Source organism: Bubalus bubalis, chromosome 9 (assembly GCF_019923935.1).
Source record: "Bubalus bubalis isolate 160015118507 breed Murrah chromosome 9, NDDB_SH_1, whole genome shotgun sequence".
Classification (NCBI taxonomy): domain Eukaryota; kingdom Metazoa; phylum Chordata; class Mammalia; order Artiodactyla; family Bovidae; genus Bubalus; species Bubalus bubalis.
This window is the reverse complement of record NC_059165.1, coordinates 87,945,489-87,971,926: the sequence shown is the minus strand read 5'-3', so window position 1 is coordinate 87,971,926 and position 26,438 is coordinate 87,945,489. Positions and strand designations below refer to the sequence as shown.

The 26,438-nt window shown below is 37.8% G+C and overlaps 1 protein-coding gene across 3 annotated transcripts; it reads right to left on the bottom strand.

Annotated features, from left to right (window-relative positions):
* Positions 1 to 1,529: 1,529 nt before the first annotated feature.
* LYRM7 (LYR motif containing 7) lies at positions 1,530 to 26,058 on the bottom strand. 3 transcript variants are annotated; one of them, XM_006072653.3, is made up of 5 exons: positions 25,961 to 26,058; positions 22,019 to 22,091; positions 16,280 to 16,350; positions 10,385 to 10,466; positions 1,530 to 1,668 (listed from the first exon to the last, which is right to left on the bottom strand). In XM_006072653.3, exons 1-5 carry the CDS (start codon positions 26,054 to 26,056, stop codon positions 1,598 to 1,600), a joined length of 393 nt encoding a protein of 130 aa, XP_006072715.2. In that variant the 5' UTR covers positions 26,057 to 26,058; the 3' UTR covers positions 1,530 to 1,597. The 3 variants fall into 3 exon arrangements, with proteins under 3 accessions (XP_006072715.2, XP_006072716.2, XP_044803786.1); XM_006072654.3 differs by having other exon boundaries at positions 16,280 to 16,347; XM_044947851.2 differs by lacking the exon at positions 1,530 to 1,668 and adding an exon at positions 6,939 to 7,299.
* Between the last annotated feature and the right edge of the window lie 380 nt (positions 26,059 to 26,438).

The following is a 26,438-nucleotide window of genomic DNA, read 5'->3' as shown; positions in this document are numbered from 1 at the left end:
ACTACTTTTTGATGAGATATTTAAATTAACATGAGTGAAGAACAGAACAAGGGAATTCAGATTAAAGAAAAAAGCTAGATAGAAACTTCTAAAAATGTTAAATAATACTGAAACAATTAAAATATATATCAAACTTCTTCAACTTTCCTCAATATATAAAATACAGACGTTTAGAGAAATAATAACAGTAATAATAATAATAGTAAGTCAGAGAATTTACCAGTGATTGTATTATGAAGACTTTCAGCATCTTCTTAAAAGGGCAAATTTCAAATGTGAAGCAACTTTTACTTTTATGTAGGTTTAATTTCCATACACACAATAAGAAATATGTATGAGAGAGAAAAAATTATGTAATGAATCTTCTATATAATTCATTTCATATACTAACTAATCTTCAAATTATTAGGTAACATAAAGGGTAGTCTCTGGTTTACTGTTAAGTATACTATGTCAAAATAATTTCAACAATTTACTTACTAAAATGAAATACTTTTTAAAATATGACATTTATATTCAGTATGACTATACCAATATGTTTTTGCCAACAAACAAAGCATTTTGCATTGAGAATCTTGTAAAAATTAAAAACCCTGTGTCATCAAATGGGAGAACTGACCAGTGAATGAAGAGAACACACTGTTCACTGAACAAACGGAATGGTAGAGATGTACAGATAAAAGAGAAACAAGAAGAATATTAAATACAATTCTGTAGTTCCTACCATTAGATGGTAGAATGCCAAGCTGTTTTGGGATACTGTCAGTCTTGTCAGGAAAGAAACACGTTGAAGAAAAAAAGCCATTTAGATCTTACTGATTATAATGAAGAGGATGCAGCCACATATTATATTTTCACAATAAGGTCTAGCTGTGGTCTAAGTGCAGCTGATGCTACTAAGCCTATATTATATAGTTTGATCAAGGGCCACTATTTCCTTAAGAAATTAGGATTTCTTTATTCCTTTTATCATACATGATTTTGACGTTTCATTCATCTATCTTCAGAAGACTGATTCAAAGTTTTCTTTTAGGAACACAGAGATATACTCTGTCTCTAAAATGAAACTGTATTATTATTTCTTAGCTACTGAAATAATTTCAGTCTTTTAGGAAACAAAGGCCACCTTCTATGGAGTGTTGGCACAACTGTGACTTTTAGACTCATTTAATCTTTTGGGAGACTAAACATTCATTTAATCTAGTAATTTTAATCTAATAGTTTCCGTTCACATGGGAAAAAAGCCACCAACCTGCCAAAACACTTCATTCTCAAATAGCTATGATAAAACCAAAATACTCATCAAGGTCAAAGAGAAGTGAATATAACTTCCTAGCCATATATTTCACTTTATGCTGTTTGATTTTCAATGAAAATGAAACATCTTCTTACCTAATGTTCTTTAGAAATACTTAACTATGTTCCACAGTTTTCAGCAATGTCTTTTCAACATGAAAGCTAGTTATGAAACTATAATTCACTCATTTTCAATATGCCATTTTAGAGAAAAATATCTGCATTTCCAGGAGTTTGGTTAGAGTTGTATATTTTAAAATTAAAAATTGACAAAGACTTAATTTTATTTTTTTAGTAAAAGTCATTGCTTTTGAGTTGGTGCATCACAATATGGCACATTTTCTATAAGAAGGTCTTTCCTAGGGACCAATTCTGAAAGAAAAACAGAGAGAGTATTTAATATCATTAAAATTCAATTCAAATAAACTCTTTTCCCCCTAAAATTTGTAACAGTAAAATATCTACTTTTAAGATAAATCTTCCCAGTGATATTTTATTTCAGTTACCTTCTAAAGTGGTGTTCTTTATTTTAAATGGATAGTTTAATAGGATTCTCATTTCAGGTTATACAAAAACATACATGACCAAATTAACACTTTATCATTATTAAATATAATTAAATAACAACATTAGCCTTCAGTTAAATAAATTTTAAATAAAAAAATAACAACAAAACACCTTGTCAGTAGCAGATTGCAGGTTAATGATAATTAAAACTATTAACTGGAAAATTAGTTTATAGCACCAACGATATAAAAAGCAAGACGACGTTTCTAATTTAAAGATTTCAGGGAATCCCCTGCCAGCCCAGGGGTTAGCACTCTGCACTTTCACTGCAGGGTGCCACTTCCCTGCCTGGTGGAACTAAGATCCCACAGGCAACTGCAAATTTGACAGAACTGTGGCTGTCACCTGGAGGTGTTCTGCGTGGTCATAGTAACAGAAGAGTGCTACTGGAATTTAGCGGGGAGGAGCGAGATATGTGCGGGACAGGCTGTGGAGTGAAGGACTCGCTGTTCAAAATGACAGTAGGGCCTGACTGGGAAACACTGTTCAACAACAACGACGATGATGACAACAAATGCTGAGCCCTAGGTAAGACATCCTGCTGAAGTCAACTGAGGAAAAGCTCGTAAGATACAAAACTTTTAGGAGAAGAACTGAATTAAGTGGAATCAAGTGAACTGTTACAATCAAAGATGCTCACACCAAATTCTATGAAGTAACCTGCTTATATTCTTCAAAAACAACAAGGTCATGAAAGACAAAGACAGACGAAGGAACTGTTCCAGATGAAAGGAAGACTAAAAAACATGATGATTAAATGCCATTTGTGTGATCCTCAACTGGATCTTAGAGCAGAGATCTAGCCAATCCATTTTTTTTTTCTTCTGCTATCAAGGACACTGTTAGGACAAACAGAAAAATTTGAATAAAAGAACTGAATCAACATTAACATACTGACCTTGATAATTATACAGTTGTTATGTAAGAGAACGTCTTTGCAAATTTAGGAAATACACAAAAAAGTATTTTAAAGAAATATACACTTAAGTATTTCTCCAGCTCTAAACTCAAGCAGGCTGTTATGATCTGAAAAATGCTCATCTGGGGGAAAAAAACCCACATTATGTCTGCAATTTACCTTCAGAAACTTCAGGAAAAAAATGAGGGAGAGATGATAAAGCTAATGTGGTAAACTGCTAGAATTTGTAGAATCTGGATAAAGGGAATTAACATATTCTTCAACTTTTCTTGTATCTTTTCTATAAATTTGAATCATTAAAAAACTCTTATAATAAATTCAATTCAAAAGGAAAACTGAAATTCTTATAAAAAGGAGAAGTGAGCTGACTAAAGAAAATACTTTTATGAGCCACATGGTAAATCTGGCTTACTGAAATGAGAACTCATTAAATAACTATTATTTAACCATTTTTTATATCTCACTTGCTGCTTCCAAATCTTTGCAGGTTTCATCAGAGAGCATATTACAGTTTAGGTTTTAACTTATTAATAACGACAGTAAATTGTTTCACTTATCAAACATATAGGTGCTTATTTTTTCCTGGGTATTACATCAAGAAAGGAAGATACAGAGATGAATATATAATAGTCACCTCAGTACAGCACAGTGACTGCAGTTAATAACATTATATTGCATATTTGAAAGTTGCTTAAGAGAGTCTTAAAAGTCCTCACCATGAGAAAAAAAAAATGTGTTAGTATGTATGGGGACAGATTAACTCAATTTACTGTGGTGATCATTTCAAAATATATATAAATATAGAATCATTATGTTGTTTGCCTGAAACTAATGTAATGTTACATGTTAACTATATACCTCAATTAAAAAGAAAAAGGCCTCCTCAGCTTCAAATAGTTCACAAGCTAGTGGAAAAGACAGATTAACCAAAAGTCCAACAAAAAATGGTTTAAGTAAGTAAGAGATTTAATTTTCTCACATATCAGGAAATACAGATTAAGGCGACCCTAGGCTAAGGCAGGGCCTTACTACCGCCTCCAAGGACCCAGGCTCTCTGCCTTGTCTTCATGTGTGGTGTCTGTCATCAACGCTGCTGCCACATCACCTCTGCATTCCAGGCAGGAAGGGGGAAGGGGGCAAAAAGCGGAGTGCCGGCTTGGCCTATGCCTTTTTAACGGAAAAACAATAGCTTTATTGGAAGCAACATTCAGCAGACAGCTGCTTGCACTGGCCAGAAAGGTGTTACATGGTCTAAAAAATCATCCCTACCCCCACTGCTCCCTGCCTGTCACACTCTACTCTGAACATAGTTTTTCAGTTAGTAAGAAAGACTAGATACTGGAGCGGCAACAAGCCTACCACCATTTTGGCTGCACAACATGAATATACACCCTTCTTCCCATACACAGAAAGCTACATCTGTTTGCTATCTGACCCCTAAGGTCTCATTCATGTTCAAAACCAGGATCTCCAGATGCTGTGCTATAGCCTTTCCATTAGGTCCAGCTGTGGGTCACACGGTAGCTGTCTACTGGACCACAGTAAAGAACAAACAGGATACAGCAATAGAAACCTGGGATGGAAAACACATGGCAGTTACTGCTCCACAGCAAATCCTAAATCCTTCTGGACAGGAAGAGCAAGAGCTCCTTGCTCATGGCAAAGCAATAAACTCTGGTCAGCCAAACTGCCAATAGCTCATCCTGTTTTCTGGGAGACCCAAAGACCCTCTATTATCCACTGTCCTTCAAGGCTCCTGGTCTGTCCTCTAGGGGATCCAGATGTGGGGATATTAGGGAAAATGCTCTTCTTTGACACTTGGAAGTTTTTACAGTTTACGTCCTGTTGATATGAGTTAAGGGACTGGGATGGCCTTTAAGAGCTGAAGAGACCTAGCTATGCTTGGGGTTTCTGGCAATACAATTTATTCAAAAATTTTATAAGCTACACATCTATTTTCTCCCAGTCATTTCCATGTACAAGTAGCCACAGGCAAACATCCTGACAATTACTAAGCATGAATATTTTCATCCTTTGGCAATGGTCTCTATGTTGTCCCAAACCTCCCTACCCCTTAGTTTAATGGACACGTCTTAACACAATGAAAATCTACAGGCTCAGGTGAATAAATGCACCCTATATCTGATCTTTGTCTGGCAAATGAGAAAGATTAGGGATACTGATCTTATTTCATATTAGAGCTAAGAGGTCCCTTGCTTGTACTGGCTTTAGTTTTAGTGGATAGTAGCAGCTGGCATTTTTTCAGGTCTGCAAGGCTCTAAATTATAGGACCCTCAATCAGTTAGAGTTCAGGATGTGGCGAGAAAGGTCCCTTAGCAAAGCTGTACTTCTTTCCATCTTTGCTTCACAGACTGACTCGCTTAATCTGCATTAATCCTCTTTTTCAATATTTTGCTGAAAGTAACAAGAAATAACGAGCACATACTGACATTCTGATAACACCCCTATTGCTGTAGCTGCACGCCTAAGAAACAGGAAGTGGCATGTTCACCACTACATAACAAGGGCCACCAGCTTAAGGCCTGGGATGGTCAGGTCCATGCTAACAACACTCTCCCCAACCCCTGCTTTCATTTCATATTTTATGTTGTGTAATCTCAGGTATCTCGCTTCTTGGCAACAACTTCTATTGTTCTTAGTTAAAAGTAACAAAAGCTGACTGGCTAATTAGGCAGAAAAGGCATCATTAACAGTTTATTGGTCTAACTCAAGGGGCTTAATTAATTACTGTGAGGGCTTAAGAATCAGGCAGGCTTGAGGCTAAGCTTTCAGGAACACTGTCCAAAGCAATACCATGAACTGGCCTGATGATGAAAACTGCTACTGCCCACAGGGCACTAGAAAAAACGACCACCATTTCTATGCTCATGGAGCACGATACACTATATTTAGGATGTTGGCAGAAACTCAACTTTAATACATCTGCTCCTGCTACGCCAATGACACTTCTGGAACAGTAACTTGACTCTGCAGCCACTGACGCTAACTCTTGCCAGAAAAATGGGTTCTGTGCCAAGCCTCTTTTCTCAAGCTCATTTAGGAATACGGGTAATATAGTGTGCTACATATCCATGCCTGAGCTGCAAAGGAAACTAAGGAAATGAATATTCTAGATTCTGTTCTGGGAATTTATAACTCATAGAGACGGAAATCCCTGAAATACAACAAGGTTATTTAAAAACTGGTAAATATCCAAAATACAATATATTAAAAGGATCGTACACCATGATCAAAAGGGATTTACTACAGAGAGGCATGGATTTTTCAATACCCACAAATAAATCAATGTGATACACCACATTAATAAAATGAAGAATAAAAATCATATGATCATGTCCATAGATGCCAAAAAAGCATTTGACAAAATCCAACATCCATTTATGACAAAAACCTCTCAGCAGAGTGAGTAAAGAGGGAATAAACCTCAACATAATAAAGGCCATATATGACAAGCTAACATCATACTCAATGGTGAAAACCCAAAAGCTTTCCCTCCAAAATCCGGAACGAAACAAGGATGCCTACTCACCACTTTCATTCAATACAATTTTGCAAGTCCTAGCCAGAGTAAACAGGCAAGAAAAAGAAGGAAAGGCAACCAAACTGGAAACAAGTAAAACTGTCACTAGTTGAAGATGACATGACATAATATCATAATCCTAAATATTCCACCAAAAAACCGTTAGAAGTAATAAATTTGGTAAAGTTGTGAGATAACAAAAACAATACCAAAAAAACCTGTTGCGTTTCTATATACTAATAATGAACAGAATAAATATCAGAAAGGGAAATTAAGAAAAACATTCTATTTACATACATATGGATAAAATATCTAGGAATAAATTTAACCAAGGAGGCGAAAGACTATTAACCTGAAAACTATAAGGCACTGATGAAACAAACTGAACACAAATAAATGGAAAGACACTGTGTTTTCATGGATTGGAAGAATTAATATTGTTATTAAAATGTCCACACTACCAAAACCAATCTACATATTTTATGCCATTCCTATCAAAATTTCAATGGCATTTTCCAGAGAAACAGAACAAACAATCCTAAAATCTGAGACACAAAGACTCTAAATAGCCAAAACAAATCTTTAGAAAGAAGAACAAGACTGGTGACATCACACTTCTTGTTTCAGACTTTACTACAAATCAATCACAATCAAAACAGTATGGTATTGGCATAAAAACAGACATATAGATCAATGGAGCAGAACAGAGGGTCTAGCAATAAATCCACACATATGCGGTCAGTTCATTTACACCAGAGGAGTAAGGAATATGCAACGGGGAAAGAGGAGTCTCTTCAGTGCACAGGGCTGGGGGAGCTGGACAGTCACATGCAGAAGCATGAAACCAGTCACTTCCCCTCGTTCATCTTTATACCACTTCAGAATGCGTTCTTCACTCAGAACTTCAGCTTCATAAAAAAGCACCACTGTTTTCTTGAAGGCGTTCATGACATGAATGTTGTCATAGCTAGAGTAACTTTTTAAAACAGAGATTAAAGAATCAAATTTGTTCTATCTTGAACCCATAGGCATAAAGTAGAAAAAAGAGATCCATATATAACTTAACAGAAAGGAGGCCATTATTAAGGCAATATAGCATTATATCCTATAATCATGTAAGAGTCAAAAGTTTTCAATCCTGGGGGAAAATTAAATATACAGAAAGCCAAAAGAAAAAAAAAATTTAAACTAATATTATCATACTTAATACTAGGCTTCTGAAATATAGTTATCAAATTTAGTTATCTGAAATTATCTAAAATTTTATTCATATATAAAGATAACATTTTGCTATAATTGTTCTAGTACACAGAAACTCTAAAGATTACTATTAAGATTAAAGCTAATGACTATAAATTTTCAATGTAGGATTAACCATGTTTATTGTCCTTAGAAACATTACTTAGATCAAATAATTTCTGATGATGCTCATAAACTAAAAATAACTTTGAAAGCTGTATAGGAATTAAGAGTACTAGACATTCAGATTTACTGTTGCTGTTTAGTTGTTAAGTTGTATCCAAATCTTTTGTGACTCTATGGACTGTAGCCCTCCAGGCTCCTCTGACCATGGGATTTCTCAGGCAATAATACTGGAGTAGGCTGCCATTTCCTTCTCCAAAGAATCTTCCTAACCCAGGGATCAAACATCTGCACTGGCAGACGGATTCTTTACCACTGAACTACCAGGGAAGCCCATTCAGATTTATTTATAAAGCTGTAGTAATCAAGACATTATGGTAGCGATACAAGGACAGAAAAGCAAACTAACTCAAGAAATTATGAAGTCAGGGAACAGATGCACAAATATGTATTATTTGATTTTATGTTAAAGGTGACCCTATAGTGCAGGGGGGGGAAGAGTGGTCTTTTCAATAAATAATGCTGGATCAACTGAATATTCAGATATTAAAAAAATACATCTTGGGTCCTATCTTATTCCATATAAAAAAATCAACTGTAGTTGATACAACCAATGAAAAATATCAAACGATAAAGCTTTTGGAAGAAAGCTGATCACTTCGTGACCTTGCTTGAGATGGAAGAAAGCACAGGATGAACACTTCATGACCTTTCTTAGATGGACAAAATTTTCTGAAACAAGACTCAGAAAAGTATTAACCATAAAAGAAGAAAGAGATTAAACTGGACTACATTAAAATTAAGAACTTCTCATCAAAAGATAAAAACAGCAAAACAAGGGACTCCCCTGGCGGTCAGTGTTAAAAGCTTTGTGCTGCCAGAGCAGGGCATGCAGGTTCTATCCCTGGTCTGGGAGTTAAGATCCCACGTGCCATGTGGTGTGGCCAAAAGATAAAAAACAGAAAACAAAAATGAAAAATAATTACAAAATGAAAAAGCTAAAAGTAGATTCTTGTAGTATATATATATATACACCCAACAAAGGATTTATATTCAGAACATATAAAGAATTCCTTCAAATCAATAATAAAGAGGCTGGTAACCTCTTAGAAAAATGAACAAAAGACCTCAACAGCCACTACATAAAAGAGAATATCCAAATGACACCTGAACACCTGAAAAAGTGCTAGTACTTCGTTAATTACCAGAGAAATGCTAATTAAAGCCACAATGTGGTACCATTATACTCCATCAGAAATGCTAAAATTAAGAGATGCCTAGTATCAAGAGCTGGTGAGGATATAAAGCAACTTGAGTTCTCAGACACGGCTCCTGGAAATGTAAATTAGTCTAATTACTTTGGAAAGCTGGTCAGCAGTACCTATTAAAGCTGAATAAACATATACCATATGACACGGACATTTCACTCATATAATATTCATAGAAATGCTGCTATATCCAATAATAAAGATGAATGGCACAAAGAGAGAAAAAGAAGCCAGAGAATAGAGAAATCCTATATGATTCCAATTTATTATATTGGGTTAAAAACCAATACTGTTGAAAGTCAAGACCGTGGTTATACTTGCGGGGAAGGGCTGACTGGAGGGGCATGAGGGGTCTTTGGGGATAGCAGTAGCATTATATAACTTGATGCGGAGATTGGTTACATAGGTATTTTAGTTTGTGAAAATTCACTGAGCTGAACTATTATAAACTGTGTACTTTTCTGTTTTAATGTTGTTTGTATCTTTGTTATTGTCCCCTCAAATACTTCAAGGAATGAAAACCAAGTATTATATAAAATGAGATTCTACTGAAGCCCCACCAGGAGTCGGAGGTATAATAGAGGATCCTCAACTATACTCCCATTTTGTGTAATCCCAATTCTCCTAAATTAAAATAACTTGAATCACATAAGAAAAGATAAAGAAACAGATTTAGTCTAGGTAGGTGACAAATTATACTATGAAAATTAAGAATGCCAAATAAATTATTACAAAAACAGTCCTACAGGCAAACCTCTTATATATTGCAAGTTTGGTACCAGACCACTACAAATAAACTATCTTAATAAAGCAAATCACACAAATTTTTTGGTTTCCTGAACCATGTAAGAGTTATGCTTATACTATACTAATAGTCTACTGAATGTCTGATAGCATTATGTCTAAATACCTTAATTTAAAAAGACTTTATTATACTAACCATATTCTGAGTCTTCAGCAAGTTGTATTAGTAAGATCAAAGAGCACTGATCATGGATCACTATAGCAAATACAGTTAATAAGGAAAAAGTTTGAAATACTCCAAGAATTCCCGAAATGTTACACCAGGACACAAGTGAACAAATGTTGTTGGAAAAATGGCACCAGTAGACTTGCATGACTTGCCTGCCTGACAGTTTGTAATAATGCATTCTCTGGGAAGTACAATAAATTGAAGTATGCTTGTACTGTCTTTGTAACTGAAGTTTTGCAATACAACCAGTGGTTAAGATTAAAAAGAAAAAACAACAAAAGAAAAAGAAAAATGTCTAGTAAAGCAAAGTTTCATAATTCAGCACTTACAGCCTTACAAATGTGTACAATATATACCACACTGGCAAAATCAGTTTTACTAATTAGAATTAAAAGCACTGTAATTGCTCAGTAGTTTAAAATACATTGCAAGCAACATTCTTTTTTAATATTACTTACTCAGCGTATTGTGGTCTGTGTGAATACCTTGTATAACAGATGTTCTGAGTATCAATTCAACATCAGAACCTATTTTTATTAGCTGTTAAGAAAACAAACAAAAAGAATAAGTCCTTTGCGTACTTTTTCAATGGTTCACATTAATGTACTGTTTTTGAAAACTTACTACTACAATTTCTTTTTAGGTGATACTTGCTTTTAACCTTTTTTTTTTTTTTTTTTTTTGGCTATGCTTTGCAGCTTGTGAAATCTTAGTTCCCCATCAGGGATCAAACTCACATCCCCAAAAGTGGAAGTGTGGAGCCTAACCATCGGACTGACGGGGAATTTTCTTGCCTTTAACTTTCTGTAACCATTCCAAGCTTATAGAAAGCTTAGACATGCATATACTTTTACCTTTTATCTATCTATTACATATTTTGATCCAGAACAGATTTGGAATATTTTTTGTTGTAACATATATTTTAAAATATGTTTAAAATGTGCAGTTTTCTTGTTATCTTTTGAGTGCATCTGAATCTTTCTTATACTATAGAGTTGAACGTTCTGAACACTAGTAAAAGCATTGCATTAGGAGTCAGAATACTTGGACTCCAACTCTGGCTCTGTCATTGAGTGTGAGTGTGTGGCCGTGGGTTAATATCTACTCTCTTTAAGTTTCAGACCTCATCATCACAAAATGAAGAACCTGGACTAAAACAGTTATTCTCAGAGCCGTGTATCCTTGGGAGGATCTTGAGACTCTTTCAGGGGAGTCATAAAGTCAAAATTATTTTCATAATACTAGAGCCATTTGTATTGTTTGAGCTGTGAGCAGTAGAGCTTTTTCTTTGGAAAACCATTTCTACTTGAATGAACCATTGACAGACAAACTCTGATTATTCAGATTTGGGTAACTGGCAGATGTTTCTTTGAAGATGAGTGATATGAGTACCTTACTTGAAGAAAACAACTGACAGTCATTTGCTGACAATGACAAAATTTGAGCTTTTAAGCAAAAATCACAATTCTGGAGAACTTGTATCTGTCATTTGAAGCCTGACAAATTCCCAATACTTCAAGATTTTTCTGATGAGAGGGATGTTAACAGATGCAATTTAAAAATATTACATACTGAACTATGTCAGTATTTGGAAGGTCCGCATTACTTGGTAAACCTATGTTTTTCAAATCATTAGCGCATGACATTACAAAGCCATGCATGGGTAAAAGATCCACTCAACGGGAAAAATGTTAAAATCTGTTGGTCTACTAAATGAAGACATGAGGGCGTATGAAAGAATATCCTAGAAAGAAGCAACAGCATAAGTGGCCTCAGACAAGAAAGTTCTTGGTAAATTAAAGCACCCTCAAAGAAGGCACTAAGCTGGACGAGTAAGAAGTGCATGGTGAGTTGAGGTGGGAAGTTAACAGGAGTCAGATGATGCAGTGCTAAAGGTCATGGCAGGCAGAGACTTTAGATTTTACTTTGAATGGAATGAGGAGCCATGGGAATTGTGAACAGAATAGCCATGGGATATGCCTTTTTAAAAGGCTCATTGTCTTTAAATTATCGAGACTAGGCTGCAGGGAGTTAGAGCAGAAGCAACCACAGCTGCTAGGAGGCTGTTGTAAAAATCCAGTGAGAAATAATGGTGGCTTGAACTAGGAAATAATAATGGGAAGATAAGAAATGGTCAAATTCTGGGTATGTTTTGAAATCAATAGGATTTGCTGTCAGATTGGAGGTAGATGTGAGAGAAGGAAAGTAGTCACAAAAGAGAACACCAAGGTTTTTGGTCTGAACATAAAAAGGAGGGAGCTGCCATTCACTGACATGGAGAATGCTCTAGGGGGCAAAGCCTCACCTCCGGACAGACCTGAGAAGGGGCTTAGTGTAGAGAAAGAAAAACAATGAGCCTTCTCACTTACTGGAGGTGCATAAACTGAGCTGAGGTTTAGGTTTAAGGCTGGAAACAAAGCTAGATGAGAAACAAGGGATTAGGGGAGAAGACAGGGGATAAACAGGATGTGGTTATGTATGAGACCTCGAACTGCCGCCCCCTGCCCCCACCCCAAGGAAGTAAACACACACACCCACCATTGGTCTAACAGATAACAGTTTCACACTGCAACTAACCTTTAAAGAAATTTACCACTTGGTTAGGTATGGTATCAAAGAATATTCACAACTATTTGAAAAGGATAATATATACACCTACCATCTTCCAACTATGTACCTATATAAGGCTGAATTTTCTTTGTATAATTCAATCTAAAAAACACATTGCACCAGGTTGAATAAGGAAGCAGATATGAGAATTTAGCTGACCCCTATTAAGCCAGACATTACAGAGATTTGCAAAAACATAAAATAATGCCTTAGAAAGCATCACTATGAACAAAGCTAGTGGAGGTGATGGAATTCCAGTTGAGCTATTTCAAATCCTAGAAGATGATGCTGTGAAAGTGCTGCACTCAATATGCCAGCAAATCAGGAAAACTCAGCAGTGGCCACAGGACTGGAAAAGGCCCGTTTTCATTCCAATCCCAAAGAAAGGCAATGCCAAAGAATACTCAAACTACCGCACAATTGCACTCATCTCATGCGCAAGTAATGCTCAAAATTCTCCAAGCCAGGCTTCAGCAATATGTGAACCGTGAACTTCCAGATGTTCAAGCTGGTTTTAGAAAAGGCAGAGGAACCAGAGATCAAATTGTCAACATCCGCTGGATCATGGAAAAAGCAAGAAAGTTCCAGAAAAACATCTATTTCTGCTTTATTGACTATGCCAAAGCCTTTGACTGTGTGGATCACAATAAACTGTGGAAAATTCTGAAAGAGATGGGAATACCAGACCACCCGACCTGCCTCTTGAGAAACTTATATGCAAGCCAGGAAGCAACAGTTAGAACTGGATGCGGAACAACAGACTAGTTCCAAATAGGAAAAGGAGTACATCAAGGCTGTATATTGTCACCCTGCTTATTTAACTTCTATGCAGAGTACATCATGAGAAACGCTGGGCTGGAAGAAGCACAAGCTGGAATCAAGATTGCCGGGAGAAAGATCAATAACCTCAGATATGCAGATGACACCACCCTTATGGCAGAAAGTGAAGAGGAACTAAAAAGCCTCTTAATGAAAGTGAAAGAGGAGAGTGAAAAAGTTGGCTTAAAGTCCAACATTCAGAAAACTAAGACCATGGCATCTGGTCCTATCACTTCATGGGAAATAGATGGGGAAACAGTGGAAACAGTGTCAGACTTTATTTTTTTGGGCTCCAAAATCACTGCAGATGGTGACTGCAGCCATGAAGTTAAAAGACGTCTACTCCTTGGAAGAAAAGTTATGACCAACCTAGAGAGCATATTCAAAAGCAGAGACATTACTTTGCCAACAAAGGTCCATCTAGTCAAGGCTATGGTTTTTCCAGTGGTCATGTATGGATATGAGAGTTGGACTGTGGAGAAAGCTGAGCACCGAAGAATTGATGCTTTTGAACTCTGGTGTTGGAGAAGACTCTTGAGAGTCCCTTGAACTGCAAGGAGATCCAACCAATCCATTCTAAAGGAGATCAGTCCTGGGTATTCTTTGGAAGGACTGATGCTAAAGCTGAAACTCCAATATTTTGGCCACCTCACGCAAAGAGTTGACTCATTGGAAAAGACTCTGATGCTAGGAGGGATTGGGGGCAGGAGGAGAAGGGGACAACAGAGGACGAGATGGCTGGATGGCATCACCGACTCGATGGACAAGAGTTTGGGTGAACTCCAGGAGTTGGTGATGGACAGGGAGTCCTGGCGTGCTGTGATTCATGGGGTAGCAAAGAGTCGGACACGACTGATCGACTGAACTGAACTGAAAATAATGCCATTCTTCTCATTATATTTTTCTGAAAATAGTTATTTTTCATGAAGACTGTATATGTTAGCATGTAATAAACTTATCAAAATTGATTTAATTATTTAATTAATATATTTAAAAAATTTGTGTTTTAAATTCTATTATGGTAAATATTGATAGGTAAAACATACATACAACACTTTTTGGAGTATTCAGTTTTTTAGAAGGTAAAGTGGTCTTGAGACCACAATGTCTAAGAACTGCTGGTGGAGAGGCCACCTAGGATTCCTTTCGGTGCTAAGACTTCATCACAATATATGACAATGTAATTAATTATCTACAAATTACAAATTAATATGTGAAAGTACAAAATATATACATATATGTACACATATATGTGTGTGTGTGTATATATATATATACACACATATAACAAGTATCTAATTTCAGGAGTGTTTAATGTTAGTGCTGTATATGTGAAATTAATCTGGAGATTATAGTTCACTTTTCCAGTTTAGTTGATATAAACAGACTGCAATTAAATATTTTGAAAATCATGATTTCAAAATTGAGAAACACAGGCATATCTCAAGAGATATTGTGGGTTCAGTTCCAGACCACCACAATAAAACAAATATCACAATAATGTGAGTCACATGAATTTTCTGGTTTCCAACTGTCTATAAAAGTTATATTTACAATATACACTAGTCTATTAAGTGTGCAACAGCATTATGTGTAAAAGATAATCATGGGGACTTCCCTGGTGGTCCAGTGGTTAAGAATCCACCCTCCAGGGCAGGGGATGTGGGTTCAGTCCCTAGGGAACTAGGATCACACGTGCCCTGGGGCAACTGAGCCTGCGCTCTGCATCAGAAGATCCCACAAATAAAACCTGACGCAGCTAAATAAACAATTTGTATAAAACACAGACTCTGTGAAGTGCAATAGAGCAAAGCACAATAAAATGAGGTACACATGTACTATATTGTTAATAATCAGTTTTCTGAATAGCAAAATAGTACAAACCTTGGCATCCATCTTTAAACTTCTTTTCAAGTCATGACTTGATTATAACGCCATTTTAGCTGCTTCCATAGATAAAATTCCATAGTCCCTATTTGTCCTATCATAAGATTAGGTTAAATCTCTCCTGTTTTATGTTGAAGGGAAAGAAATCCTTAGGCTATCTCATTTTGTCTAATTATTGTATTACAGATATTTACTACTTCCAAAATAGCATTTTCTCTACTAAGTATAAAAGTATTTGCATAAAATTTTTTGTTTCAATATGTGGAAATTCTATTAAACATAGAAGAATTTCTCTAAATTGTACTTTCCTCTTTACTAAATCAATTCTTAGAATCTTAATTAACCCAGTAAATAATTTTTCATTTTCTTCCTAAGGGTCCTTTCCGCTACATTTATACAAAGTTAGGTCCAGGAACACTTAGGAAGCAGTGTTCCTTCCTAAGACAGAGAAAATGTATGTATGCATTTGACTTTATACAGGAAAAGAATCAGTGTGCACTTTTTCAATGAACAAGCATTGGGAACACTAGGGAGCTCATAGAATAGTGTTAGTGGACTATCTTCCACTAGGGAAGTGACTAAAATGCAAATACAGAAGGTAAAGCAAGAACAGTTCATAAACTCTGGCTATTCAACTTCCACAGCCAAGATATGATTAAAAAAAATTCTGTCCAGCTGAGCTAAGTGAGAAGTTTTCTCTGTGTAACTTAAGAGAGAGTTATCATACTCACTCTCCTTAGTCTGTCACTTGCCTTAGACAAAGAGAGCATCTCTGTGAGTTTCTAGGTTGGTTCAGCTGTTCTTTCTTTGATCATGGTTACACTTATGTTCCTTTCATTAGGCAACTTGCTATCTTATAGATGTAGGCACATGACCCTTGAGGAGGTGAGCCATACCAAACAAGTGAAGGTCACTTAGTTGTGATGGCTTTAACTATCAACTAATGGTTTGTATTTCATAAAGTCTCTCAATTTTTATCATTTCCTCTAGTTGCTAAAATTTGAGTTTTATTGTAATTGAAACATTTAATACTGTACCTCTTCTATTTTCTTAGGAGAAGTTTCAGTTTTATTACATTTGAATTCTTCATTTATCTTTATTCGGGCTGCTAGAAAAAGGAAAAAATATGCATATAGTTATCTGCTTTTCTAATTTATAATTTCTGTCCCAATAATTTACATCATATCAGATCAGTTGCTCAGTCGTGTCCGACTCTTTGCGACCCCATGAATCGCAGCACGCCAGGCCTCCCTGTCCCTCACCAACTCCCGGAGTTCACTCAGACTCACATCCATCGAGTCAGTGATGCCATCCAGCCATCTCATCCTCTGTCGTCCCCTTCTCCTCCTGCCCCCAATCCCTCCCAGCATCAGAGTTTTTTCCAATGAGTCAACTCTTCGCATGAGGTGGCCAAAGTACTGGAGTTTCAGCTTTAGCATCATTCCCTCCAAAGAAATCCCAGGGCTGATCTCCTTCAGAATGGACTGGTTGGATCTCCTTGCAGTCCAAGGGACTCTCAAGAGTCTTCTCCAACACCACAGTTCAAAAGCATCAATTCTTTGGTGCTCAGCCTTCTTCACAGTCCAACTCTCACATGCATACATGACCACAGGAAAAACCATAGCCTTGACTAGACGAACCTTTGTTGGCAAAGTAATGTCTCTGCTTTTCGATATGCTATCTAGGTTGGTCATAACTTTCCTTCCAAGGAGTAAGCGTCTTTTAATTTCATGGCTGCAGTCACCATCTGTAGTGATTTTGGAGCCCAGAAAAATAAAGTCTGACACTGTTTCCACTGTTTCCCCATCTATTTCCCATGAAGTGGTGGGACCGGATGCCATGATCTTCGTTTTCTGAATGTTGAGCTTTAAGCCAATTTTATCACTCTCCACTTTCACTTTCATCAAGAGGCTTTTGAGTTCCTCTTCACTTTCTTCCGTAAGGGTGGTGTCATCTGCATATCTGAGGTTATTGATATTTCTCCCGGCAATCTTGATTCCAGCTTGTGTTTCTTCCAGCCCAGCGTTTCTCATGATGTACTCTGCACAGAAGTTAAATAAACATGGTGACAATATACAGCCTTGATGTACTCCTTTTCCTATTTGGAACCAGTCTGTTGTTCCATGGCCAGTTCTAACTGTTGCTTCCTGACCTGCATACAGATTTTTCAAGAGGCAGGTCGGGTGGTCTGGTATTCCCATCTCTTTCAGAATTTTCCACAGTTTATTGTGATCCACACAGTCAAAGGCTTTGGCATAGTCAATAAAGCAGAAATAGATGTTTTTCTGGAACTCTCTTGCTTTTTCTATGATCCAGCGGATGTTGGCAATTTGATCTCTGGTTCTTCTGCCTTTTCTAAAACCAGCTTGAACATCAGGAAGTTCACGGTTCACATATTGCTGAAGCCTGGCTTGGAGAATTTTGAGCATTACTTTACTAGCGTGTGAGATGAGTGCAATTGTGCGGTAGTTTGAGTATTCTTTGGCATTGCCTTTCTTTGGGATTGGAATGAAAACTGACCTTTTCCAGTCCTGTGGCCACTGCTGAGTTTTCCAAATTTGCTGACATATTGAGTGCAGCACTTTCACAGCATCATCTTTCAGGATTTGAAATAGCTCAACTGGAATTCCATCACCTCCTCTAGCTTTGTTCATAGTGATGCTTTCTAAGGCCCACTTGACTTCACATTCCAGGATGTCTGGCTCTAGGTCAGTGATCACACCATCATGATTATCTGGGTCGTGAAGATCCTTTTTGTACAGTTCTTCTGTGTATTCTTGCCATCTCTTCTTAATATCTTTTGCTTCTGTTAGGTCCATACCATTTCTGTCCTTTATCGAGCTCATCTTTGCATGAAATGTTCCTTTGGTATCTCTGATTTTCTTGAAGAGATCCCTAGTCTTTCCCATTCTGTTGTTTTCCTCTATTTCTTTGCATTGATAGCTGAAGAAGACTTTCTTATGTCTTCTTGCTATTCTTTGGAACTCTGCATTCAGATGTTTATATCTTTCCTTTTCTCCTTTGCTTTTCGCTTCTCTTCTTTTCACAGCTATTTGTAAGGCCTCCCCAGACAGCCATTTCGCTTTTTTGCATTTCTTTTCTCTGGGAATGGTCTTGATCCCTGTCTCCTGTACAATGTCAAGAACCTCATTCCATAGTTCATCAGGCACTCTATCTATCAGATCTAGGCCCTTAAATCTATTTCTCAAGTCCACTGTATAATCATAAGGGATTTGATTTAGGTCATACCTGAATGGTCTAGTGGTTTTCCCTACTTTCTTCAATTTAAGTCTGAATTTGGCAACAAGGACTTCATGGTCTGAGCCACAGTCAGCTCCTGGTCTTGTTTTTGCTGACTGTATAGAGCTTCTCCATCTTTGGCTGCAAAGAATAAAATCAATCTGATTTCGGTGTTGACCATCTGGTGATGTCCATGTATAGAGTCTTCTCTTGTGTTGTTGGAAGAGGATGTTTGTTATGACCAGTGCATTTTCTTGGCAAAACTCTATTAGTCTTTGCCCTTCTTCATTCTGTATTCCAAGGCCAAATTTGCCTGTTACTCCAGGTGTTTCTTGACTTCCTACTTTTGCATTCCAGTCGCCTATAATGAAAAGGACATCTTTTTTGGGTGTTAGTTCTAAAAGGTAGAACCGTTCAACTTCAGCTTCTTCAGCGTTACTGGTTGGGGCATAGACTTAGATTACTGGGATATTGAATGGTTTGCCTTGGAAACGAACAGAGATCATTCTGTCGTTTTTGAGATTGCATCCAAGTACTGCATTTTGGACTCTCTTGTTGACCATGATAGCCACTCCACTTCTTCTGAGGGATTCCTGCCTGCAGTAGTAGACATAATGGTCATCTGAGTTAAATTCACCCATCCCAGTCCATTTCAGTTTGCTGATTCCTAGAATGTCGACGTTCACTCTTGCAATCTCTTGTTTGACCACTTCCAATTTGCCTTGATTCATGGACCTGACATTCCAGGTTCCTATGCAATATTGCTCTTTACAGAATCGGACCTTGCTTCTATCACCAGTCACATCCACAGCTGGGTATTGTTTTTGCTTTGGCTCCATCCCTTCATTCTTTCTGGAGTTATTTCTCCACTGATCTCCAGTAGCATATTGGGCACCTACTGACCTGGGGAGTTTCTCTTTCAGTATCGTATCATGCTATATACATATATATCTATTATTTCTCTAGCAGAAAAAAATAATTTTGCCTTGTGTAAAACAAAGTAAAAAATAAGAAATTTATTTTAAAAGTCTTTTGGAGAGCTTTTTACAGGCTGGAAAATTTGTAATTAAACCTAATATATATTTTCAGCATTCTAATAGTTTTGTTTCCTGCTTTTTATTTCTAATTTCATTTGACCCTCTAGCTGTGAGATCCTAATAAATTCAAATTAATACTTTGCTTTTGTAAATATAAGGATCTGAATTAAAATGCTTTTAAGATGGCAAACTCAATACATATAAGCATGTTTAACTATCCCTCCTCCAAAACACTTAAAATGAAGATATGGCAGCAAAGAGGATATGTAAATAATTTTGAGTGCCTTGGCTGACAAGTAAAGCGATGGACAAATGAAAATTTGTTTATATAATCCAATGATTTGGCAACACTACAGCAGAATAACTTAATATAACTGATAAACTGCCTTATAGTGCTGCTGTGAGCATTTAATAGTAAATATGCATTGTTAGCTATTCTTATAATTATTTCACTTAAAAACATTTAAAGGCACAAAAATATGCTATGGTGATGGAGATGAGCCATAGAACGTTCCTTCTATGTTCAATACATGTCAACATGTAATGTGGTTAAGAGTTCAGGCTGTGGAGCCAGAATGCTGAGGCTAAATCCCAGCTCCACCTATCCTTTCACATTACTGTCAGTTTTCTCATCTGCAAAACTAGAAATTGTAACTACCTAACAGGTCTGTGATAAGAATTAAATAAGGAATTTGTGTAACATACATATAATATGAAGCATATACTTTAATATTCAAGAAATGTTTTTGGTAAATTACAAAAACTTGAATTCATAGGGACAGTGGGGACACTTTACCTAGATGCCCTCTTTTTTTCCCTTTTTTTAGTGGAGGTTGAATTTTTAAAAACAAATTTTACTGGAGTACAGTTAATTTACAATGTAGTGTTAGTTTCTGCTGTACAGCAAAATGAATCAGTTATACATATACATATAAGCTGGAATCAAGATTGTTGGGAGAAATATCAATAACCTCAGATATGCAGATGACATCACCCTTATGGCAGAAAGTGAAGAAAACTAAAGAGCCTCTTGATGAAAGTGAAAGAGTAAAGTGAAAAGTTGGCTTAAAGCTCAACATTCAGAAAACTAAGATCATGGCTTCCGGTCCCATCACTTCATGGCAAACAGATGGGGAAACAGTGGAAACAGTGTCAGACTTTATTTTTCTGGGCTCCAAAATCACTGCAGATGGTGATTACAGACATGAAATTAAAAGACGCTTACTCCTTGGAAGGAAAATTATGACCAACCTAGACAGCATATTAAAAAGCAGAGATATTACTTTGCCAACAAAAGTCCATCTAGTCAAGGCTATGGTTTTTCCAGTGGTCATGTATGGATGTGAGAGTTGGACCATAAAGAAAGCTGAGAGCTGAAGAATTGATGCTTTTGAACTGTGGGGTTTGAGAAGACTCTTCAGAGTCCTTTGGACTGCAAGGAGATCCAACCAGTCCATCCTAAAGGAGATCAGTCCTGGGTGTTCACTGGAAGGACTGATGTTGAAGCTGAAACTCCAATACTTTGGCCACCTGATGCAAAGAGCTGACTCATTTGAAAAGACCCTGATGTTGGGAAAGATTGAGGGCAGGAGGAAAAGGGGACAACAGAGGATGAGATGGTTGGATGGCATCACTGACTCGATGGACATGGGTTTGGGTAGACTCCGGGAGTTGGTGATGGACAGGGAGGCCTGGCGTGCTGTGGTTCATGGGGTCGCACAGAGTCAGACACGACTGAGTGACTGAACTGAACTGACCCTTTTTTAGATTCTTTCCCCATACAGGTGTTGAGTAAAGTTCTTTGTGTTGTATTAGTTATCCCATGCCTTATTATTTATCTATTTTATATAGTGTACATATGTCAGTAACAATCTCCCAACTTATATACTCTCCCTCCTAAGGTATCCTCTTAAAGAGCTTTAGACACTGAGTATGACGGAGCCTGGTGGGCAGCCGTCTATGGGGTCGCACAGAGTCGGACACAACTGAAGTGACTTAGCAGCAGCGTGACCAACACAGAACTTAAACTTTAGAGCTCTGAGTTCCAGAAAAGACAGGAACCACTTTAAACAGTGAAATACTGAATCTGGAACCATTTGTGATAGATTCCCTTTCATAGTTTCATAGCTGCTGCCACTTCTAGAAAGACACAGGCATTAACAATATGGTAGTATCTGGTCCTAGAGAATGCGAAAATTTGATTATATAATAGAGAAATGAGTTTCATGGCTTGAATGTCAGGCAAGCAATGGAGCACAGTGAAATTCTGATCCTTTTTTTCCTTATTCTTTATGAAAACATGATCTTTTACAATTTTTCTTTAAGTAAATACTTCTCAAAGTAGTGTAATATAAACTCATTAAAACAAACAAACAAACATTAAGAGAGAGACAGTGAAGGTCATTGCCCAAGGGAGGTCTTAACCACACAGGGTCTCTTGGACTACTAGCAGCCAACTGAAAGATGGACTTGCTTCAGAGTGGCAAAGTATAAACTTACCTTCTAACGCTCGAGCATCATTTTTAAAAACCTGTTGTCTGGTCCTGTGCAATGTTTTAAAGAGCTGTAAAACCTGGAAAGAAAATCAGAATTCAGACCTCAAAAGAAAAGTTTTTCACATTTTACATAATTATAAGGATTAAACAGCATTTATTTCTTAGATTATTTTTCAAAGTAGCTGGTGAAAACAAGAGTTGGTCAAAATAACTCCCTTGATTATTTATCTTTAGATTAAAAAAAATTAGCCTTACTTATTTACAAAAATAAAACAAAATTCTTTGAAACAAAATAATATCAGAATGGTTAAAAAGTTAATGATCCCCCTGCCAAAATTAGTTTGCTAAGGTAACCAACTTTGCTAATCTGGTATGTATTTATTCTCATTTTTCTTAACATAGACCTTCATCTGCTCTTAAAGTCATATACACATGCCTACAAACTCATGAATATACTACATCTTAAAAGAGCCCAGAAGGAAAGTGCTTCAGATAATTTCAGTTCAGTTCAGTTCAGTCACTCAGTCGTGTCTGACTCTTTGCGACCCCATGAATCGCAGCACGCCAGGCCTCCCTGTCCATCACCAACTCCTGGAGTTCACTCAAACTCACATCCATCGAGTCAGTGACGCCATCCAGCCATCTCATCCTCTGTCGTCTCGTTCTCCTCCTGCCCCCAATCCCTCCCAGCATCAGAGTCTTTTCCAATGAGTCAACTCTTCGCATGAGGTGGCCAAAGTCCTGGAGTTTCAGCTTTAGCATCATTCCTTCCAAAGAAATCCCAGGGCTGATCTCCTTCAGAATGGACTGGCTGGATCTCCTTGCAGTCCAAGGGACTCTCAAGAGTCTTCTCCAACACCACAGTTCAAAAGCATCAATTCTTCAGCTCTCAGCTTTCTCCACAATCCAACTCTCACATCCATACATGACCACAGGAAAAACCATAGCCTTGACTAGACGGACCTTTGTTGGCAAAGTAATGTCTCTGCTTTTGAATATACTATCTAGGTTGGTCATAACTTTTCTTCCAAGGAGTAAGCGTCTTTTAATTTCATGGCTGCAATCACCATCTGCAGTGATTTTGGAGCCCACCAAAATAAAGGCTGACACTGTTTCCACTGTTTCCCCATCTGTTTCCCAGATAACTTAGGAAAGTTTAATTGTGATTTCTCAAAAAAGAAGTATAATGCTGAGACTTCTGAATATTTAAGACTGTGCTTAACAACAACAACGAAAGCGTGTTCAATATTGTCCCCCCAATACTGTTCTCTCTTCTGTCCCCTCAATTTCAGTTATGGAAAATAATGAATTTCTGAAGCCAGAAATCTCTAGGTTATTCTTTAAATCTACCTTACTCCTCACGGAGAAACCGTAGGGATTTCTGTCTAATCTTTTGGATATTCTCCATCACCCAAAACAATTTAAATTCAGATCTCTCCCTATCTTGTGCTTAGACTACTGACAAAGATTTGCCACTCTGCCACCATTGCCTCCTTTCCCCCAGTCCATTCACCAGATAACAATACTGAAACTTGACTGAGTGTATCCTATGTGCTAGGCACTATTCAAGCATTTTACATATATGAGAAAACTTATAGCATCATAGGCAGACACCAAAAGAGAAACAGGAAACAGAAAACATAAAAATAAAACAAAGATTAACCAAAGAACTTTCTCAGAAACATACGTTATTGCAAACATGCAATAACAACAAAAAGAAGTTATAGTAAATTTAAGAAGGAATGTTCAGAAAATGCCCCAAAGCTCTTGGATATCGAATGAATGACAGCAAGGATTAAGTTCAGAAAAACTGCCCAGAAAGTAGAATGGGTAGTTGAGGAAAGGATAATAAAACTAAAGGAGTAGTCTAGAGGGCCCAATAGTTACAGTCACAGGATCTCCAACAAGAAAGAAGAGAGAACACAGATTCCACCAAGTGCTCAACACAAACCCATGCTGCAGCATATCATGATGTAAGTTCAGCACAATGCTAATAAAAACATCTTGGAGGAAAAAAACAGTTCACATATAAAAAAAAGAAAATTAGAAAGCCGCCTGATTTCTAAACAGCATCACTGTGAGAAGACAATGGTATAAAATCTTCAAGTTACACATCCAAGCTATCACCTAATTGCAATTACAAATTGGTATTTTCAGAAATGCAAAGTCTATTATTTGCTATATGCCCTTTCTTGGAAAGCTATAGAAGACGATTGTACTCCACCAAAACAAGGGGCTCTCTCTCTCTCACACACACACACACGCACGCACACACACAATGGGAACGAGGGAGCCAGGTGATCCAACACAAGAGAGACAGGATGGTAAAGGACAAATACAGGTCAGCATTTGTGCACCCAGCAAAGAAAGCAACTATTCTGGACTAGAGCAAAAGGCTGCATTGCTCCAGAAAAGATGATGCTAGGAAAAAAAATGAAGCTAGTAGATACCAGTTTTGCTCATAGTTTGGGAATAGATAAGTAGGAAAACCAATAATAAAAACAAAGCAGTTATTAACTTCAAGAAACACTAAGACTTAGGGAAAAAAGTCAACATAATCATATATTTATATTAGAAGGCTCAGCGCTGGCCAAATTTTGTATACTCATAATAATATCAAATATGAAAACGGATTCACCAAAATTTGTATACTGAGAGAAACAGGGTATTAGGGGGAACTTAGTCCTCAAACTCACTGCAGACGGTGATGGCAACTATGAAACTAAAAGACGCTTCTCCTTCGAAAAGAAGCTATAGCAAACCTAGACAAAGCAGAGACATCACTTTGACAACAAAGGTCCACGTAGTCAAAGTTATGGTTTTTCCAGCAGACATGTATGGATGTGAGAGTGGGACCATAAAGAAGGCTGAGCGCTGAAGAACTGATGCTTTAGAATTGTGGTGCTAGACTCTCAAGGAGAGTCCAAGCAAAGAGATCAAATCAATCTTAAGGGAAGTCAACCCTGTAATTAAGTAATTGTTTGAACTCTCCCTACCTGCCAGACTTCTGTATGAAGTTACTGTTGCATCCATCATGCCTGGAGAGTACAGGCTACATTCTGGCTATTAAGTGCTACTACAAGCTATTATGGACACTCAGAAAGTTTTTTTGAAAGAATAACCCTTTACAATTCTGTTTCTATCAGTCCTGTGACATATATTAAAATGTACTAGGAACAGAGTTCAGTTGTACAAGAAGAACTCGTGGTGGCTTCCTGTTATTGACCAACCATTAGAAGCACTGGTTTTTTGTTTTTTTTTTTTTTTTTCTCACTATACTATAGCAAGTCAATTTCCCTTTTCCATGTTTACGTCTCAACCGGCCATACTGATAATACTTAAAGTTGGTTAGGGATGGCTGGTCCCAGAGAATTGTACGCTGGCCAGGAATGCGCACAAACTTGTGATCTCGATCCTGAAGGGGGCATCACCTCCCAAGCTCGTTCAGAGCACTCAGGAATCTCAGGTCTCTGCTTAGTCTCGTTAAGTGCTACTTTTGGCAAGTGTTTTTGCCGGGATTCGATTTCCTTGGTTACCTGCGCACCTTTTGGTTATTTGACGAAATCTTTTACCTCATCGGATGGTTTCAGCGTAAGACTTTGGGGTCTTGTACAATTCCCAAGGATGCGAAATGGGTCCCTCACAGAAACGCTCGGTGTGGAAACGGAAAGGGGGCAGGACCCAAGTCACCGGCGTGCATCACGGATAAACCTTTTGTACTTGGTAGACGAAGAAGTAGGACCACCTGTACCGCCCTCCCTCCTCCGCACCTGCACAAACCCTGGATTGCCCTCCACGGTTGGTTACAGGCTTCTCACGTGTAAAGGCCACATCCTCAGCGGAGGGTCCTGAACCTCAGTTACAGAGAGTCCAGACTATGTTCGCAAGGCCGCTCTCTTACCCTCCCCGCTGGCATCACATTCTACCCCTCCTCCGACCCAGTCACCTTGGCCGCCTGACCCATGGCTCTCGCCTCCGGTTGCGGCCACTTCTCCAGCGGTCGAGTCGCCCCGCCTCCCGGCAACCAATCACTGCTCACCATCCGCCCGTCCCCGCCCCGTAGCATTGTTCCTAACTCACCGCAACCAATCACCACAAAGCATCTCCTTCGTAGCCCCGCCCCCCGCGAAGGAACAGGCTAGGGGAGGGTAAGACGGTAGCCTCTGGGAAAACCGCGTGGAGCCGCCGAGCTCTTTTACAGCAGAGACAAGAACGGAAATAAAATGGACGCCATGTTAGTTAGGGGCAGAGGCACTTCCGGCCGTTTCTGAAGAATCCTCTGGTGGTAGTGTGTGGGTTGATAAATAGCTTCGGCACCTTTATGTCCTTACCTCTTGTTTGGGGGTTGGGGTTATCTATTAAGGAACCGTTATTTTAACGTTTCTGAGTTGCAGATTTTGTTTTTGCAAAAGTGCACAAATAAG

Bases quoted from the DNA above. Each gene is read 5' to 3' on its own strand.
- LYRM7 (XM_006072653.3), bottom strand. From the start codon at position 26,056: ATGGTGAGCAGTGATTGGTTGCCGGGAGGCGGGGCGACTCGACCGCTG. The intron at 16,351-22,018 runs GTAAGTTTATAC...TCCTTTTTCTAG, and splicing joins TGATGCTCGAGCGTTAGAAG to CAGCCCGAATAAAGATAAAT. The intron at 1,669-10,384 runs GTAAGTAATATT...TTTTTCTTTCAG, and splicing joins CACAGACCACAATACGCTGA to AATTGGTCCCTAGGAAAGAC.